Source organism: Centrocercus urophasianus, unplaced genomic scaffold (assembly GCF_019232065.1).
Source record: "Centrocercus urophasianus isolate 14NV4802_14NV808 unplaced genomic scaffold, USGS_Curo_1.0 seq_10, whole genome shotgun sequence".
In the NCBI taxonomy this organism is placed as follows: domain Eukaryota; kingdom Metazoa; phylum Chordata; class Aves; order Galliformes; family Phasianidae; genus Centrocercus; species Centrocercus urophasianus.
Window position 1 is genome coordinate 35,920,005 of NW_024884142.1, and position 20,027 is coordinate 35,940,031.

The 20,027-nt window shown below is 36.8% G+C and overlaps 1 protein-coding gene across 1 annotated transcript in view; it reads right to left on the reverse strand.

Moving 5' to 3' along the window:
* The window catches only part of LOC122158528 (prolyl endopeptidase), a 94,657-nt gene that overhangs the window by 64,719 nt on the left and 9,911 nt on the right, over positions 1-20,027 (reverse strand). Inside the window, exons 4-7 of the mRNA XM_042815266.1 lie at positions 19,355-19,485; positions 16,486-16,695; positions 15,171-15,292; positions 3,560-3,665 (exon numbers count right to left, since the gene is read on the reverse strand). Coding sequence (XP_042671200.1) covers positions 3,560-3,665; positions 15,171-15,292; positions 16,486-16,695; positions 19,355-19,485 — 569 coding nt within the window. The remainder of the gene's footprint in view (positions 1-3,559; positions 3,666-15,170; positions 15,293-16,485; positions 16,696-19,354; positions 19,486-20,027) is intronic.

A 20,027-nucleotide genomic window follows, 5' to 3' on the forward strand; every position in this document is an offset into this window, starting at 1 on the left:
GTAGATAAGGACACACCAAACCTAGGTTTTGATGCAACTCTCACTCTCTCTCAGAAGATATGCTTTACTGTCTTTGGAGTAAAGTAATGGCCTATAAATGTAATTTCATTTCACAGACATTCCCACAGTTTTCCTACAAACCTGGCAGTTTTGGCTTTCAGTACTGAGGTCACAACACTGAACTATGTGACTTCTACACAACCATTTGTAAGTAAGCAGGCCAAACAAATGTCCATTTATCACTGCAATCACTTTCCCAAGGAAATAGTGAAAGAATTACAATCAGCTCCACAAGGCCCTCAGTGCATCGTAGGGAAAAGAAATCCAATGTAAAGTGGTCATATTTCTTGACTAAGAGAACACCTTTTTAAAGAAAACTATTTAAACAACTAAGAAATTTGATTGCCTCCTCTCAAAGGAAAAGATTGCGCTGCTTGCAATCAAAAATCAAGAAAGGCAGACTAAGTTAGTTTACATGACATTTTGAAATAGGCTTTTTGGGGTAATAAATCACAGATCAGAATCAGTTTTCTGCATTTTTGTGCAATTCTGTCTAAAGTGACATTAATTCATGACTTCATGTGTGGGCATTTCAACTGCAGTGGCACTCTATGAGAAAGAGCATTTTAAAAAACAAATTCATGATGATATAGAGGAAATGATATTTACAAAGATATGCTATGGAGCAACTTTAAAAAACAACCATTTGAAGTGTGTCATGATTAGCAGTTGCGTTTTCTTCTCCCACTCCTTCCAAAACGAAAAACAAACAAACAAACCAGGGAAGGCATATGTTCTGAAAAAGATTCACTGCTTTTTCTGTTCAATGCTCTTCAAGTAAGTTTAAAGAACTGTAAAACTTAAAAAACTTAAAATCCTTTAAAGAACGACTGCATTACTGGATAACTTGTATTAGGGAAGAAAAACAAAAGTCTGAAAAACCGATTATTTATTTCAAGTACCATCCAGGACACTGGAAAAATACTGTCCTGCTTTTTTTCCTTTTATTCCTATTTATATACATATATAAATATTTTTTTGAAAGAAAGATGATATTCTGAATTCTACCACAGATTTTTGAGTAAACAGGTCATTGTAAACAAGTATAAAGGCTCAGACTAAACAGTCAATAATTCTGAGGAAAGAAAATGGTAAGAAATCCCTAAGACTTAACCAAAAGTACGAATTCTTCCCATTATAAATAAAACATGCTCTAAAAGCTAAAAGATAGAAGAATAACATAACATGCTTTAAAAAGCACAGATACTCCAGACTTAACTGCCTTGAGCCTTCATAACTGGTAGCATGATTCACTACTTACACACACACACACAAACTCATAACATATAGACAACATAAGGAGGGCTAGTATTTTTATATCCTTTGGTTTTGTAAGAATGTGCTTCCATTATACATAATTCTCTCCATCTTCACTCATCTGAACATCCCTTGGAATATTACTGAACAGTCTCTCCTAATTTGTAGTTAAGTGCAGGTCTTAAATCAAGAAACAGAATTGTTATTAAACTCAATTTTAGGCATATTCTAGACCTGCTCATTTATTATCTAAATCACCTTAATGAAATCTGGTATTAGTTTCTCCGAACTTCACAAATAATTACTTCTACATTTGCTGACCCAGAAAATCACAAACTGAGCTGAAATTACACTTCTTGTGGTCCAAGTCGCTAGTCAGAAAACTAAGCTTACACTTTTAATGCTCGCTCAAATTTACCATTTCTGCCCAAAGACTAGAGGACCAGTGATTCAGGGTACTTACATGTGAATGGAGAATCATCTCTAGGAAACACCTCATGTCTATTGTTAAATCTGTGCTTACTTACATGAAGGCAGAAAGACACAGGTAAAGATAAGTCTTCATACTGAAAATGCATTTGGCAACTTAGATAACAAAGGTACATGAGGTTATAAAACAGAATTTGTGCAAGCAAACTGTTATATCTACATCTTTCCTTTTATAAAGGGAAATAGAGAATTTAGAGAGGAAAAAGAATTTCCACCCACAAACAAACAAGAAGGCAAGTCAAAACACTGGTCTGAAGAAAATATTTTTTGTAAAGCAGCATTTCCAAGCCTGAAAAAGGTTAAACTACACTTTTACCTAATACCAGGCAGTATAAAATAGAAGCTTCATTATCTCATCCATAGTCTGTCAAGGCTTCATGCTAGTTTTCTTATCAAGGTTGTTCAACGTATCTATAAATGGGAGAGTAAATATGGCAGGAGAGCAACTCTTTTTAATTCAATCTGCCTCTAGCTGGAAAATGTCATCTTGAATGACAACCCAATTTATCATTTACAAAAATGCATCACTATACTAAACAGTTTATCTATGCAGTATAATGTCTGTAATAGATTTTCACAGAAAGTATCTGTAATGATTGTCATTAGACCTGCCATTTCCTACATTCAAGTAGGCACTAAGTAACTTAGCAGTTTTGTTTAATACAAGTTGTCTAAGACAAGTTTAAAAGTAATTAAGAAATATCATTTATAAAAGTGCAGAACAACATGAACACAGTAAATATCAGTATTCTCCATAGGAAGGAGTTTTGAAGTGTGAACTATCATCTTTAACACTTAACTCACCAAAATTCAATCTACTGTACTAAGACTTGTTCAACTAATTAAGGGAAGACCACGCAACCAGTAAGTATAATAAAGGCACTGACAGAGAGAAATAAAAATACATTCCCCTCTCCCTCACCACTGCAGAGCTGCTACCAGTTCTAATCACTCTCATAAGCCTTGAATATTCTGTTTACAGGCAAGAGAACAAGTTGCTTAAATTCAATATTCAATGAGGAGCTGCTGCAGTATTCATTATCAATGAAGTTTTTTGAAAATAGAAGCAACAAAGAGTCAAAGAACTAAGTTGTTGTGCACAGAGCAAAGCATATATTTAAGAAGAGATTTCACCAATGCCAGTATTCTGGAAACACAAAAGCCACTGATCATTAAAATGGTCATATTATGGTGAATCAAAGTACCAAGCGTTTTGCCCATAGTATTGATGCTAGCATGGCAAATACACAAAAGACAGAAGGTAATCCAACTAGAAGACAAATAGGCAACAGTTTATAAATGTTTATTTGAAATCTTACAGCAGAAGTATCTACTAAGAATAACAACATTACAGAACCAAGTTTTATTACTAATACATTAAAGGGCTTATTTTCATTTCACTATACAGTGAAAATGTTACATAGAAGCTGGAGAATCAGGTTGCTTTGTTGTTCTGTTTTTTTTTTTTTTTTTTTTTTTAAAGGAGATTAATGATTGAAGAGAGACATGCACTTGTGAAATGTGAAAAAATTAAGCACTGGAAAATATTAGTGGAGTAGGAAAAAATGGAACATACACTGCTAAGGGTGTCTGTATTATCCAATTTTTCCTTGGGACTTTTTAAACTACAAAACTAAGAATGTTTTTTTCTAATGAAACATAACAAAGACAACCAAGTTCTAGAAGTGTGTATTTTCTCAGAATGAAATGAAAGAAAGATGAAGAAAAATCTACAAAGCAAGAAAACACATACCTGATATACCCTGAGACTCTGCCTGGAGATCACAGTACCACAGTCTGTTCACTGGATCACATCCTTCTCGAATGGACAGCAAGACATATCGACCATCATCAGATATCTATAAATTAAGAGAAAAAAAAAAAATCCAAGTTGAAAAGGCAGTCCCTAAAACTCTAGCAAAAAAATTAGTCAGTGCTACAATTAATTGAATGAACAGATGTATATCACCAAGAATCCTCACTCAGCACTTATACCGGCAAAGAACAGAAGTATAAAAATTTGATTAAAACAAAACAGCTGTATTTATTTATCCCCATCTTTGACTAAAAAAAGAAGTTTATTATTGAACATATTTGATCTAAAAGTCTGTGCGTAAGCAAACATGCTACGTCAATTTTTTTTTTTTAATAGAAAAAGCCAAGCACTGCCCTACTGTCATTTACAGCAGCACACACAAGAGAAGGATTTAACAAGATGATAAAAGTTAGCTTTGGATTCATGGTTTGCCCAATTACAATGAACTTCCAAAGATAGCTGCTAAAAGTCTCTCTCTCAAAGGTGCAAAGAGACTGGCTGCTCTCCTCCCAGTCACTTAAAAAATTGTTTTCATCATTTTCATAGGATTTACACATAAATCTAGTGCTGCTGCTAAATGAACATTACAACATACAAACACATTCTAAATTTTCAGATGAAGCTTTTTGTTCTGCCATTACAGAAATAAGATAGAATTTCTGTTGCATTGCCTACTACAAATTTCCAAAGTTGTGTCTGTTGGTCCACAAAGTTATCATTTAAGCCTTTTTCTCTGCTCAATTTTTGCAAACATAACTTGCTTCCTTGCAAAGCTTTTGAAAGTGCAAGTCCATGGAGGGAAGCAACAGCAAGTCATCAATTTAAATCTTCCCTTTCTTTACTAAGTTCTGAGCTTATTCCAAAATTACCAGATTTACATGTTTTATTAACATCTGATGTAGAAGACTGTTTACTGTCCACATTCTTATACAAAAATATCTAATGGAAATTTAAACCTTTAGTTACAAAACATGAAACTGAACTCTGAAAACTTTCCGTTTGGCACTAAACATCTTCCAAAGGTCCTTATTCATCAATTGCAATCACTCCATAGACTTATTTCAGTTAATATTCATAACATTAGTTGTGCAAAGTTTTCTTAGAATTAGTCAGCAAAATAAATTTCAGGAATATTAGCCTGTAGCTATGCAACGACTCAAGCAGACCCATAGTTTTGAAGGCACAAAGGAAAACTGTAGAATACAGCACTTAATCTCAGTACATGCAAACTAACTAAAAAAACCAAAACCAACGAACAAGCATTTCCAAGTTACCTTTTTGATAAGCATTTTTACCAAGCAGGAATTATGCCACTAAAGAAAAGCCATACATCTGCAAGCTTACTAGATGAACAGGAAAGAACACCCAAGACTTCTACAGTAGGCAATACTGAGACATTTTGCCACCTCCTTTCCAGGTGGATTATGCTCAGGACCGGAAATCAAGACTAGGCGATCTCTTTTAGAAAAGCATCTTCTGTGTTTTTAGACAAAAATTCACTGAAAGTGTCAGTTTTAATTAAACTAAACCAATGCAATATGTTGGTTAAATAACTGCTCATACCTGTACGAGCTCAAGGTTTCTTCCTCTTCCTCACTAACTCAAGAGATATGCTACTGGCAAGTGGAATACACAAATATACATTGCAGTAGAAGTCAGTAGTAAGACACACACAAGTCCTTCAGTCATAGCCAGAACCCACACAGATGTGCTCTTTGATGCTATGAATTAAGAGCTAACTGAAAACTGCTCACTTCACACAAGACAGAAAACTTATTTGGCATTTTCTCATGTGTTGTCATAGCAAGGGCAATTTGGAACTTCTCATGACAGCAAATTTGAGCACATCTAATCAGTTTTTTTTCCTTCCATGTTCCCAGCTGAATGAGTGAAGAGTTGATAGCAGTTTATGTTTAATTTGAAGTAGGAACTCCCACAGCATATTCCTGGTGGGATGCCAATTATGTCTGCCTTTATCATTGAAACTGTTTTTACATCAGTGAGTTCTATAACCCAAAGGAATGTGACAAAAACAGGACGAGACACTGTTGACTGCTGCATGCTAAAATGTTTAGTATTATATTGCAGATTTAGAAATCCACACTGCAAAGTTACAGTCTGATGAACAAATTTTGGCAGCAGCACCAGTGCATGTCATCTCCCCCTCTTTCCTCTTCTTTCTGCTAGGGTTACTTGTATACATGCAAGTTCTTTCCCCTAACCATACACGTTAGGGCAAGCATTTATTATCTGTGTGGCAAATCACACTGAAGAACTGATCCAGATGAAAAAATAACATGCTCGAGAATGAGCCCCCGCTGCTCCATGTAGAAAAAGAAAAACTTGGATGAAAAGAAAAAAGGAGAGAGAGAGAGAGAGAGAGAGAGAAATATATAGAGAAAGCCTCCTTTGCCAGACCAGTATCTCAGTTCACTGGGCAGCTGCACAAATGGCTGAGTTAAGATACTGTGCTGAGCAACTGGAAACATGAGTAATAGGGGCAGAGATTGCTTTGAAGGTAGCTCAGCTGCTATGCCCCAACTTTTCTATACTGTAAACAGACTAGTTATCCAAATGGCAAAAGGAAATAGGATTTCCCAAGAACATTTGGGTTATCCTTAAATAGATACATCTTAATAAGGTAAACTGCACCCTTGCTCTTGGCCCACAAACTTACGAACTGAAAAGTCATACCAGCACTTCACTCAAATCTCAGAATGCATTCATAGTCCAGTATAAAAAAAAGACAGCTGTAATGTCAGAGCTGACAGCCTGGCTCAGAAGTAAATTTGTGTTTCGCTTTATACTAGATGGAAAGAAACACACTGAGAATTTCTGAGAGAGATTTGGAACACTAGTCAGTTTGTATTTTCTCTCATTCATATGACTTCTATTATTTCAGACAAGATGCACTGATAAAAGGAAAGGAAGTTATAAAGCAATTAAATATCTTAATCTGACACTTATTTCCTGTTAAAATAAGATAGAAGTAGTCCTGTAGCCTTTCAACTAGAGTTGACACTTGAATCCATTCAGTACTTTTCAAAACTTCAGGTTAACAATGAACAGTTTTACTGGAATAACGCAGCAATAATCCCTAACACAGCACTGGTAAAGGAAGGATTACTTCAAAGACACAGTGTAGGTACATAGTTGGTAGTTTAGCAGATACTGTTCAGTCATTTGGCAATTTTGAATGCATTAGATTCATTATTTCAGCACTATTTTCAGTGACTACAGTATACAAAGAAATATCACTGCAATAGCTTTACTCACCAGCGGTGCTTTGTTTGTTTCATGGATTACACCTTATAAACCAAACTGCTTCTACAAAGACTTTATAGGGGGGCACTTTCTGTTTTTAATAGCAGTTTTGTTTCCTATTACCTATTCTGCCAATTTCCAGGAAAGGTAACCACTCCTTAGAAAAATACTCAGGGAGAAAGCAGTTTTCTTGTGGCTTAGGCAAGTTAATGGATATAAACATTTATTTAAAGTCCAAGAAGTGCATGCACATAAAAAGAGCTTTCCAACTATATAACCGTATTTTGTAAAAGAAAGAAAAATGTAATTAATTCTGCAAGTCATTTAAGGAACCCCAAGTAGTCCTATCTTCTGCTATTTACAATAGCAGTAACAATCTATGAGGATCCACAGCAAAAGTGAAGCTAAATATTTTGTCTCATAGAAACTCACTCCAGATCTAAAATTCATACATAACTAAACAAGCAAACAAAAAAGAACAAACAGGAAAAGGCTGTAGGGTTTTCTGACTTCCTGGCTTTACATATTACCCCTCAACTAAAAAGTCGATAAGAAAGACATTAAAATGCTTTCCTTCCAAGTAAAGTGGCTTGACAACAACTCCTCTGAAAATTAATTCTAGTTCTTTGAGTACTACCTGGGTAGTTAGTACTGAAAGATTTGGAACAGGGAAGAGCTCTCTACTTTCACTTCACAAACACAGGTCCTTTGAATGCCTATTATTATGGCAACTATACGTTCTGTGTCATTTTAAACTAAACAATTACAAGTTTTACCACTTTTTCCTCTTTTATCATCAAGGTAGAAAAACTCCTAATCACTGCATGACTTGCTTCTGCATAATAAGCCATTAAAACAAATGAGGTAAAAAATCATACAGTAATATGCCTGTGTCCAGAATAAGATAAACTGACTTCTCTTCTTTAACTGCAGACATTAACACCATTATAGCCCGCATCCTGACCTGCATCCATGTTACCTTTGTGAACTACTGCTTTTCTTCAAAAACCAGTGTCCTCTGGGAACAAGGTTAACTGCCATTACTTACACATTTCTAATAAAACAAAGTAAACAATAGAGCCAAATTGTTAAAGTAAGAACTGCATTCTATGCACTCAGACATTGTTGTTTGGGACAACAAACATTTCAGGGAAAGCAAGGTGGGTGGCAACACAGATAAAACAATGCTGTCTGTGACAATAGCTAAAAATTAAAAACTCACAGCATTGGTAAGCTACATTTTAATACCACAGTTTTCATTACATGCTCTACATGCAACAGTTTAAAACCATGAGGAGCGATTGAGTAAAAACTTTTTTTCCTCCCTTAAGTATTCATTTACGAATGTAGGAAGCCATCAGTATAAAGCAGACAGATGACAGTTGTTATTTCCAAATCTTTACATACATGCTGCAAAAATGTTGGGCACGATTTCACCAAGCTTGAACCTGAAGAATCTACATGCAAAAGACACTTCAGACTGATATAGGAATTACCTGCCTTTCATCACTTACAAATATTTCAAATATTCCTAAAGTAAATTAAAATCCTAAGCACAAAAAAACCAAACAACAACAAAAAACCACAAGCCTTCTGCAGAAGGAGATGTAAAAACATCCAGTGAAATCTGTCAAAACACTTGGTCAATAAGAAATAAGAGCAATTTTGTCTAAACAGCCTCAAGTGTTCCAGTGTCAAAGATGTGCCACAAAGTTCTGCCTGCATGATGACAGTCAAGAATCCCCACCGTCATCTTCCAGCCATTCAAATTCTGCTTTTATTAACTTATTGCTTGAAAAAGCAAACCTCTTTCCTTTCCTACAAGAAGAAATTAAGTAAAGCATTCTTAAAGTTTTTGCTTGTATGTTTTAAAGTCACTCAAACTAGCATATAGTTCCAGCAAAGTGCAAGGTTTTGCACTTGGGCTGGAGGAATCCAAGGCACATATACAGACTGGAAGGAGCAGTCCTTGAGAACAGCCCTGCAGAGAAGAACCAGGAGGTTCTGGTGGATGAAAAACTTAACATGAGCCAGCAGTGTGCTCTTGCAGCTCAGAAAGCAAATGGTATCCTGGGCTCCATCAGAAGAGGTGGCCAGCAGGGACAGGGAGGCGATTGTCCCTCTCTACTCTGCCCTCGTGAGGCCTCATCTGGAGTACTGTGTCCCAGATCTGGGGCCTCCAATACAAGAATGACAGGGAACTATTAGAAAAGGTCCAGAGGAAGGCCGCAAAGATGATCAGTGGGCTGGATGACCCCTCCTATGACGACAGGGTGAGGGAACTGGGCTTGTTCAGCCTGGAGAAAAGAAGGCTATGGGGTGACTTCATTACAGTCTTCCAGAATCTAAAGGGAGCCTACAAACAGGAGGGGAGTCAACACTTTACAAGGGTAGATAACGGCAGGACAAGGGGAAGTGGTTTTAAATTGAAGGAGGGAAGATTTAGGTTGGATGTCAGAGGGAAATTCTTCACAGAGAGAGTGGTGAGGTGCTGGAACAGGCTGCCCAGAGAGGTTGCAGATGCCCTGCCCTAGAGGTGCTCAAGGCCAGATTGGATGGGGCCCTGGGCAGCCTGGTATAGTATTAGATGTGAAGGTTGGTGGTCCTGCATGTGGCAGGAGGGTTGGAGCTTGATGATCTTTGAGGTCCCTTCCAACCAAAGCCATTCTATGAGTCTATGATAGTTCCCATAGTATTTTATATTCTTGAGAAGATAAGAATCCCCTGAAGAATGCTACAAATACTTGTTTTGTTACCTATTTGTATCACGCTGCTTTAATAAATTAGATTTTTTAAATTAGAAGACCTAACAGTGGGTGACTACAGGAATGTGGGATTTCTGGATTGGGTCCATCGGAAACCTTTCTATACTGACAAGCAGGCTTGATATACTCTAAGGACATGGTCTTGTTGTATGTAAACAACAAGCTAATATGTTCTCCCTTTCCATTTTTCCATTTTTCAGCTTAGAAAAATTGCTTTGGGCATTAACTCAGTTTCACTATTCCCTCAATTTCCTACATAAGACAGCCTTGTTCCCAAGTGGAACACAACAACATGCAACATGGGTTTTCACATGCATCCTCTTTAATTCTAATACAGAAGGCTACAAATTTTACTCTGAGGTGACAAACTAATGTATTACCTTTTTTTCCTGTGGTCTTCAGCTCGTTTTCGAATGCAATGTTTGCATCTGTATGACTTCCATATGACACCAGAATAAATTCAGGAGCATCCAAAGTCTGGGTTATATCCAATTCCCTTCAAAGTCACTTGGACAGTAGGAAGAATTTCTTCTCAGAAAAAGCAGTCAAGCATTGGCACAGACTGCCTAAGGAGGTAGCAGTCACCCTCCCTGGAAGTATTCAAGAACCATGGAGATTTAGCACTGAGGGACATGGTTCAGAGGGCATTGGGGAAGGATGGACTAGGTGATATTAGAGATCAACTCCAACCTTAATGACTCTATGATACAATGTCTGTAAGACATTACATCTACCACAGACCCACATGCAGCCAGAAAGATAATCTGGCTGTTTTAAGCAAACTGGATGCTCTGAGCCCTTACTGTTCATTCTTCCCCTGTGGATGCTGCACTTTCATGATCTTGTAGTGAAAACACATCACAGCCAGAACATATCTGGCAAAGGTTATTCCTCTCCAAATTTCATCTGCAAGTTCACCTTCCTTGCTGGGAACCACTGATGTAAACTGACAGTTCTAAACACTTAAAAAATTTTTTTCTTGTCAGGTTATGGACTGCACATGGCGTGTCAAAAAAACAACACAAAAATTGTTGCTTCATTGTTGGCAGAATTGGGACAGGAAGGTTCCCCCATTGCCCTCCTTTTGTTCCTGTCTGTGTAGTAGGGACTTTGAACACTAACAACTGTGAAAGACTCTTACATAATTTACTGACTAACTCTGAGAATAACAGTCTGTCTGTGAAAGACAGTTATACTCTATGAGTCTGGAGAGGAAGCAAGAACATACCACTAACAGAGAGGTAGAAGCCTGGGAAGCTCCTGTTTCAAAGATTATCTGTAACAGTGCAAAGGTTCGGGAAAAAAAACCCCAAAAAACAATAATCTTCATCCTATACTGCCATCTACTGGAAATTCACTCAATCCCCATTCCTGCTTCTTCCCAAATCCCTTACCATCCTAGAATCTGCATCAGAAAAACATATGCATTTTCTACACTAACAAAGAGATTAAATACCATCCTCTTCAAAACTGATCTGGCTATAAATTTGAAGTACGACTAGCAATAAACATATTTTTTTTTCCCCCTCTCACAAGCAATCCATTCCAGTGAGAAGCTGGAAATCTACATTTTTATGACAACGCGTTACACATTTTGTTTAAATCAAGTGTAATTAGTGCTGGTGTGAATAAGTGGTGTCAACTACTTAAACTGAAGCTATTTTCTTGCATGTTGTTTCATAGATGTAACAAGCTTACAAAACTTTACGCAACCCTCTTCTGTCCTAATTGGAGACTCAATTTCATTTTTCCATTTGAATAGACATCACAGCAACACTCTACTTGTTTTTTAACATTATGGCATTATTATTATTTTCCTCTAACTGAGAAAGATTTAAGTGAAATGCCTGACATGGACAAGTCAGGTATTTTCCTCCCTCTACCCAATGGTTGCAAAAACCTGCAGTTTCTCCTCTAAATCTGATTTTGAACTTCAAGATCTGATCCTGTTGTAATGCAAGGTTTGATATTTGAATGTAGACCCTTGATAGCATAATCTGACTGACTCCACTGGAGCTTGAGTAAAACAGAAGAGAATCTGTTTCTACCTGTTTGGGCCAATGAGGCACTATCAAATAAAAACACTTCTTTATTTATCTTACAAGAATGCAAGCAAGCAGATTTTCATAAAATACTGAGTTGTGCTAGATTTTAAAATCTCTGGCAGAGTGATAGTAAGAATATTTAGGGTGGCATCTGTAAGTCACATAACTTGATTTTTACTAAAGCTATTTTAATTCTTCCCAATTATTTTGTGGTCTTTTGCTTTCTCAGATGCACGCTTAAAAAATAAAATTGACCAGAACACTTGTTTGAATGGTTCAAAAAGGAGATTTTTGACCTATTTCACAAAGATAAAACCACATTTTACAATCACAATGGTACACTTCAATTGCAGAATATTTGTCTTTTCCTGACCATTAAAAACCATCTTCCATTAATATCAGGGTGCCAAGACACATTTTACAGCTGCAGCTCACAGCACAGTCCTGGAAAGTCAGCTCCACTGACTATTATCACTCCAACAAGCTCATGATTGTTTACCAAAGTGGATCTCTGTTTTACCTTGCTGCCTCAAAATAGTATTTCATCTTACATACCAGTCTCCTAGAGATTAGGAATAGTCACTGGCAACTACACACATACTACATACATAAGAAGAGCTAACAGTAATGAAGTGCTTCTCTATTCAACACCCTATCCCCTCTTCCTAGTACTCATGGGGATGTTTCCATTCCAGAGACTTATAATCAGTAGCTGAACTACCATCTACTACCCTCGTACAGTACACTAAGAGTTATTACTACCAATGCACTCTTCCCATCTCACAGACTTTTTGATCACTTATTACAAGGGCAATATATTCTCATCAATGCGAAAAACTACCCAAGACATTTGCTGTCAGAGAAAAAGGCACTTTGTTTAAGGTTGCCTCAAGGTTTTCTTTCATGACAGAAGAGGAAGGAGATGCAGGATGGCTGCTCCTCTGCACTCTGGCCTGGGAAACTCTTTGCTAATCACTACAGGCTCCATGCTATTAGTTCTTTGCCATCATCCTCCTCATATTCCGTTCCATATTTCTGATCTTGAAATGCTCCAGCCCTGCTTCTTCAACTTAGTACACTAGCAAAGCCGTTTGTTACCTTTTACCTCAAATAAGGTTTTACTAAGCAAGAACTTACCTGGAACACAAGAGTACCTCTATATCTAACATAGAATATATAATTTCTGTATCATTTAATGTGATCTAAGACAACAAACTTTTACTACCCTAAAAAACAGTATATGCTAATAAATCAAGGTCATAATAAATCAGCACTGTAATATTCCACCACCAAGGAAAATTAATTTGCCTTAATGGCACCACAAAGCAATAATAATAATAATAATAATAATAATAATATGGTATGTAATAACTGGTATGAATCAATGGATATATCACTGTAAGACATCTGCCACCAACAGAAAGAAGACCTTTTATTTACAGATCTGGGGAAAAATAAGAATAATGAATTAATCTAGCAATAGGATGGAATTTGGAGCTCAACACAACTTGCTACTGCTGTTCAAAAAATGCTTGAAAGTCATATTTGCAAGTTCACACCAATATTCAGGTCAGACAGTAAAGGTATGCTTCAATAACAGATGAGATTATGTAAAAGAGTTGTTTATCTCTACATTTCATAAATAAATACTATTTGTGTAGACAAGGAGTAGTGTGGTCACTTTGATGAGGTGCCTGTTACACGCTTATTTGCTGTTCCATTTTGAATACAAGTGCTCAAATTCTTTGAGAGAATTTTTGTATCCTGGCAGCACAAAGTAAAGAACCCCACATGGTTGGAGTTGATATCATGGGTTGATATGCTGAATGGTGAGGATAGAGCGATGATCAAATCTTTGAAAAGAGGTGCTTCTAGGAAGAAGTTGTACTGGGAACCAACTACGTTAATCCAAATGAAAGTCTTTCATATTTATGAAAAGTGTGAGCCTTGACAAGACCTTCCATAAAAGCAAAACATAACGTTTAAGCATGGGAGCCAGAAAAGTATGAATAATTTCAGGATATTAGCCACTGGAAAACGATTTTCCCAATTCCCTGATCAATTGGATGATCTCAACATTATAAGCGCAACCAGATTCAATGGTGCTTAAGAGAATGTGCCATTCTAATCTAGAATCATAGATTCACTGAGATTGGAAAGGCCTCTAAGATCACCAACCACTAACCTGTCACCACCATGCCCACTAAACCACGTCCCTCAGTGGCACATACAAACACCTCCAGAGACAGTGACTCTCCACCACCTCCTTTTCCAATGCCTCGCCACTCTGAGAATAAATGTTTCCTAATATCCAACCTGAACCTCCTCAGTGCAACTTCAGGTCATTTCCTCTTGTTTTATCACTGTTATCTGGGAGAAGATGCCAACCCCTACCTTGCTACAATTTCTCTTCAGGGATTTGTAGATAGCAGTAAGTCTCCCTCAAGCCTCCTCTTTCCCAGTTTAAACAGTCTTAGCTCCCTTAGCTGCTCCCCATAAGATCCGTGCTCCAGACCCTATCTTATAGTTCTAATACAGTGCTAATTACAAGAGTTAGGGCACTTTGAATCATTAAAGTAAAGAAAATCAAAGCATGGTTACGTACAATTATGGTTAACTACGACTTTGAACAATATAGTTGTAGTTTGACAACTATAAGTAAACTATAAGTAAACTTAAGAAATTGATTCCAGCAATCACTTTCTGGTAACACTGTCCACACCATGTTTGTGTTGTGGAAGTCCATCAAAGAGGAAAGATATGAACTATAAATTGTGCATACATTATTAACAGAATTCCTGTTTGTCATCATTCTTCAAGTAGAAGAGATATTTCCTTTTTAGGAAAGAGGCAATGAAAGCAAATAGAAAGAAAATAAATGTGGTGGGGAATACTCAGACAGCATGTTTCTTGAAACAGACTTCTTGTAAGAAATGAAGGCTGATGTTCACTGACAAGAAGCAAACAGAACAATGATAAATTTTCCACCAAGCGATCCTTTTTTATCCCAAAATTTACGTGAGACAATGTCCTTGAAAACGGAAAAATGCTGCGTGACTGTCTCATTACAGACTTAAGGACTGATTTAAAGCACACCAGTCTCACTTTCAGCTATTCTTAGTCAATGATTCCAAGTCAATTAATTTTAGTTCAGTGCTAAGCTCTGCAACTCTAACAGATTCACAGAACAGCTTGGGTTGAGAAGATCTTAGAACCCATCCAGTTCCAATTCCCTGCTGTGGGCAGGGTTGTCAGCCACTAAATCAGGCTGCCTAGGGCCTCATCCAACCAGGCCTTAAATGCCTCCAGGGATGGGGCATCCATAGCTTCTCTGAGCAACCTGTTCTAGTCCCTCACCCACCCTCTGAGTAAAGAATCTCCTCCCAATATCTAACCTAACAAAAAAAAAAAAAATAATAAAAAACCCCCCTTTTTTTTTAAAGATGATGTTAAGCTTCAGCACGATCACCATACCTCAGCTCCACCCATCCATTTTGGTTCATGGGGAAATTCAGCACACAGGATATCTTCTGATTGGTTAGTTCCTAATACATGATAATACAGCTTTTGGTGCAGATTAGTGGAGGTCTCAGTGCCTAGGGAAATGCAGATAATTAAAAATTAGTTCTCAAAGAAATCCAACAACACCCACATAAAAGCCTCAGAAACTTCTATACCTTTTTGCATATAAAAGAAGAGAGCCATTCAGCAGAGAGAACTAGGAATAATTGAAGTTACAATTCCCCTCCAAACAATCAACATTCACTACTATAAGATGCATCTTCAAATCATGTGGCAGCCTTGTTCAAACAGTTAGACTTTTACAGGCAATACTTTCTTCAAATGTGAAAGTTTATCACTTCAAACTACACTTTCTAGAAATACCAAACAATCAAAGAAAAGCAATGATCTCTGCCACCCTTTAAAGATGTTTCTGCTTCTATCTTACATTAGGGAATTAAGGGGAGATCTATTGCTATTTACTGTTTTTAGGAATCGTTGTATTTTCATCTGCTGAAAGTAAAATTAAGGATTGTAAGATGCAGCACAGTGTGCTACTTGATTTTTCCTTTTTTTTTTTCTTGCAACATTTTCCAGTGCAATACTTCAGATTCTGAACTACAAATATGTCTAAAAATAAACACAACACATGGTAGGTGTCTAAATTACAAGTCTGGCAAAACTACTTGCAAAAATTTAAATACAGACATAGAATTTCAACTCTCTTCAAGGTTTCAAAAAGGGCACAGGTTCAGAAGAAACATTAGTAACATTCCCTTACAGTAAGAGAAAGCTCCTAAATTCCTTCTGTATTGACATTCTCCAGCAAGTTACTCCACCTTCTCTACTACTTTAAGTTTTGCTAGTGTAAATGTTCAGGTTTGCTGTGCAGTGAACCACGGGTCTGGTTGAGTAACAAAAACCTCATAACTCAGATTACTCTTCATCAAGTCAACTCCTGAGTCAGTTCACCTATGCCCAGAAAAAAAAAAAAGAAAAAAAAAAATGCATAACAAAGCAGAGATCTAGAGTAAACTGTCTCCAGACATCAAATTCCAGGCAACCACAGCCTGTATTAGAAAAAAAAATAAAAGGGCCAGTAAACTTTTAAGAAAAGGATAGAGTCAGGCAGACAAAAATGAAGGGGCACTAATTGAATACAGGTTTTGGCCATATAAGGCAATCTGATATCTAACTATATAAACTAGTATTAACTATTTGTTGCACAAATTAATAGAAAAAGTTACTTTGTTTCCAAATAGCATACAACTGGTATAGCCATACTTACCATCGCTTTTCCCATCTTGTTTTGGATAGCAGTTATAGAACATGCCTTTTCCATCATGGGTCCATGCCATGCAACTGAATTTAACTCTTTCCAGTGTATCTGGAAGTTCCTCAGGACCTTCCACTTTCATAAACTTGATAGTAACCCAATCAGAACCACTAGAGCTCAGGCCATATGCAAAGTATTCACCATCTTCACTAAATGCATAACCTAGAAAATCAGAGACAAACAAGATGCAGTAAAAACCAGAACAAGGAATCAGTTTTCAATAAAATGTTTGTTTTTTTCCCCACATGGCTTTTTACTATTTACTACACACTAGTCAAATCTCAACAAAAGAGAGGTATAACTGAAAGCAGTTAAAAGGACTGTGCTCACCAAACACCAAGATGATTTATTTTCTAAAGATAATGCAAGCAACTACACCAACTATAATTTGGGATTTGCAGTAGTTTTCTTATCTTGGGCCTCTCAAATAGATTCATGTTTAGCCATGTGTACTGAGGAAGTACGTTCAGTAGCATCACTAGTACTCAGCATGTGATATACAATTTGAGCAATAGTTATTCTTCTTCCCTGAAGTTGGTGGTAAGGATGGAGACTGCAAATGCACATAGGCAGAGACCACAAACTGAAGTTCTAAGACAGTAAAAGCACAACAGAAATGAACATGAATTTAAATGCAAAAACAAAAGTCTGAAATAAAGAAATTACTGCTGCAATATTGCAATCAGTGAAAATGGGACCCTGTAAAACCATCAAAACTGAATTCCCACTACAAAACAAATGGATTCATTACTGTCAGCTACGACTTCTGAGATATATGCAGTTCTATCCAAATTTTGAGGAAAATATGATTCTGAAAAAAATTCAGAAGATCTTCCATTACAGCCAACAAGGATCAAATTCACTTCTGGAAATCAACTCAGCTGAAGAGACTGAATTATCAGAAGCCTATCAAGACCTGAAAATAATTACTTAAAAAAAAAAAGTACTTAATAGGTATTTCAGGTTTAAGACACACCACTCATGCACCCCAATAAGGTACACAAGGGTGGTCATTCTGATTCAGAACAGAATCCATATAGGATTCTTCAGAAGTAACAAGAAGATGCCTGCAAGAGCAAGAGCAACAACAGCACATCTATTTCCTGCAAGTATTCTTCCAGCTTCTGACCATTTTTAAGAAACTTCTTTTCCATGAAGTGGTTTGTTAACCATCATCAGTGCATGCCTTCCCTTGATCTTCTCTACCTTCCCTTCAAACCCACAGCAAGCTCCCTGTATCAACTGTCATTGTTGAATAAATCTACTACTTCCAAGATAAACACCTTCTTTGCTTTGGACTCAACTCCCACTGCCCTCATTTGATATCCTCACATTCTCAGAATAGAAAAAAGCTTTCTGCACTCTCTCCATCATACTTATTGCCATGCAGGATTTTGTAGACTGCTACCACGTCCCTGTTAAGTTCTCTCTTTTCCAGATCGACTGATCTGGACACATTCAATTGTTTCTAATCTTTTTCCAAACCTTTGATTGTTCCAGTTGCCCTTCTCTGCATTATAATTTAGAGCCCCTTTTGGGAGCTGACCAGGCTGGCACTATATTTAATTTTGAAACGGTACCACATAAATCCCTGAGTTGCAAATATAACGATGTTTTCTGTTCTCATCTCCACTTCTTTCTTAACTATTTCTGACATTCAATGTCTTTATTTTGGTTGGTACAAGGAACCAAGGTGACAGTATCATGGAATTATCTTTTAGAAACCAAGAATTCTTCTGAAGTAGTCATGGTCAGCTCAGAATCCCATCCATTTCTCTCCAAATAAGGTCAAGGTTCTTTGTTTTTTTGTGCATCATAAATTTATCTACTTCCTGCATCTTTTCACAGTTATTCTTCAGTCTTTACATGGGATAACTCCATATTATCAACCTACTCTGCCATCTCTCTGCTCATTCCTTTTTCTAGATATATGAGAACATATAGAACAGCCCAAGTCCTTTCACAGTTCCTGAGAGAGCTGCACAGGTGATTTCCACTTTGAGAGCTAGACAGTTATTCCTGTCACTGTCTTTACATTATTTATTTTAAAATCAATGCCGGGATTTTCACCTTATTTTCCATGGCTGTCTTCTCTCTACTTGCATTTAGAAAGAGACTTTGTTATAAGCCTTTCAGAAATGCAGCATGAACCTGATTTGATATCCACACTTTAAAGGCTGGACTTCTCTCTGAAAAAGCCATATTGATTTTTTTTTTTTTTTTTTTTTTTTTTTTTTTACTAGATTATACTCAAAGTCTCCTAATTCTGTCCTTTCTGTAGTCTTCATCAATTGGTCTTGCAAAGACTTCAAAAGCTTCTAGATTTGAGAGCCTTGCTTCTGCAATAAGCCAATAAGGAGTGGGAAAATGGACAGCTAACATGAGTTAACACTGAAGTGAACACAAGTCATCTTGTGAATCTCAAAGAAGTTTTGCTACTTCTTTCTCTCTTACCTTAACTTGCAGGCTTGTATTAAGAACACAAACTAAAATTTTAAGATAATCTGTTGATAGAAGTTCATAAAAATTTTTTTCTAGCTACAGAAAGCCTCAAGATCCATACACATTTCAGTTGAATACATTCCAGATTTATGAAAAAGATACAGCAAAAAATAAACCCATTTAATTGCCAAAATAACAGGCTTAGAAGTGCTCTTCTGAAAGGCTTTACAAAATACATATGGCTACTGTGATTACTTTGATGCTAACAAGCCACTCTAGTCATACTATTTTGTTGTTTTCTGAACACGATAAGAGTCACAAACTATTTCTAACTACTGAAGACTCAGACTTGTTCAGGAGTAACTGTTGTGTCACCAACCTCGTAAAGCCACAGTGCCATCATCAGAAAGCTTATTTGGATCAAGAAAAACTTTGGCATCAGCATCCAAGGAGTCTTGTACATATAAAACCCTCTGGTTCTGTAGTCCTGTATTGTAAAAGTGAAAATACCTAAAAGAACGAAAGATGGCAAAATGACTATGAAGAACTCAGATTTTTCAATTAGACTAGCAAGAAAAACTTGTGTTAGATTGTCATGAAGTGAATTGAAGACAGGTAAATAGGGAAATACAACATCACAGTAGAAGGGAACCATGCTTCCCCCGTGACCAGAGAGTTGATGATCCATTTTGACACAGAGAAGGCCCAGACACTAATTTCCAGGCCTCCGAAAACAAAAGGAATTCCAGCCCAATAAGACATATAGATTACATAAGGGAGACTACAGAGTGTATCTAAAACATCTTTTAATAATAAAAGTTGCATTTACCACAGTGCATTTCAAACAAAGCAAAATGTTCTGAGCTCCACATAACTGTCTAAAGTTTATATAGCTTATATAAAGCTTATATATCTCATCCAATGGAATAGGCTCCCATCTCCCTTGGAAGAACCCCATAATCTCTTAAAACAGAATATGAAATTTAGGTGCACAATTTTTAAACCACTCTGATTTAAGCTCAGCACAAGCCAATCCACAGAGTAACACAAAC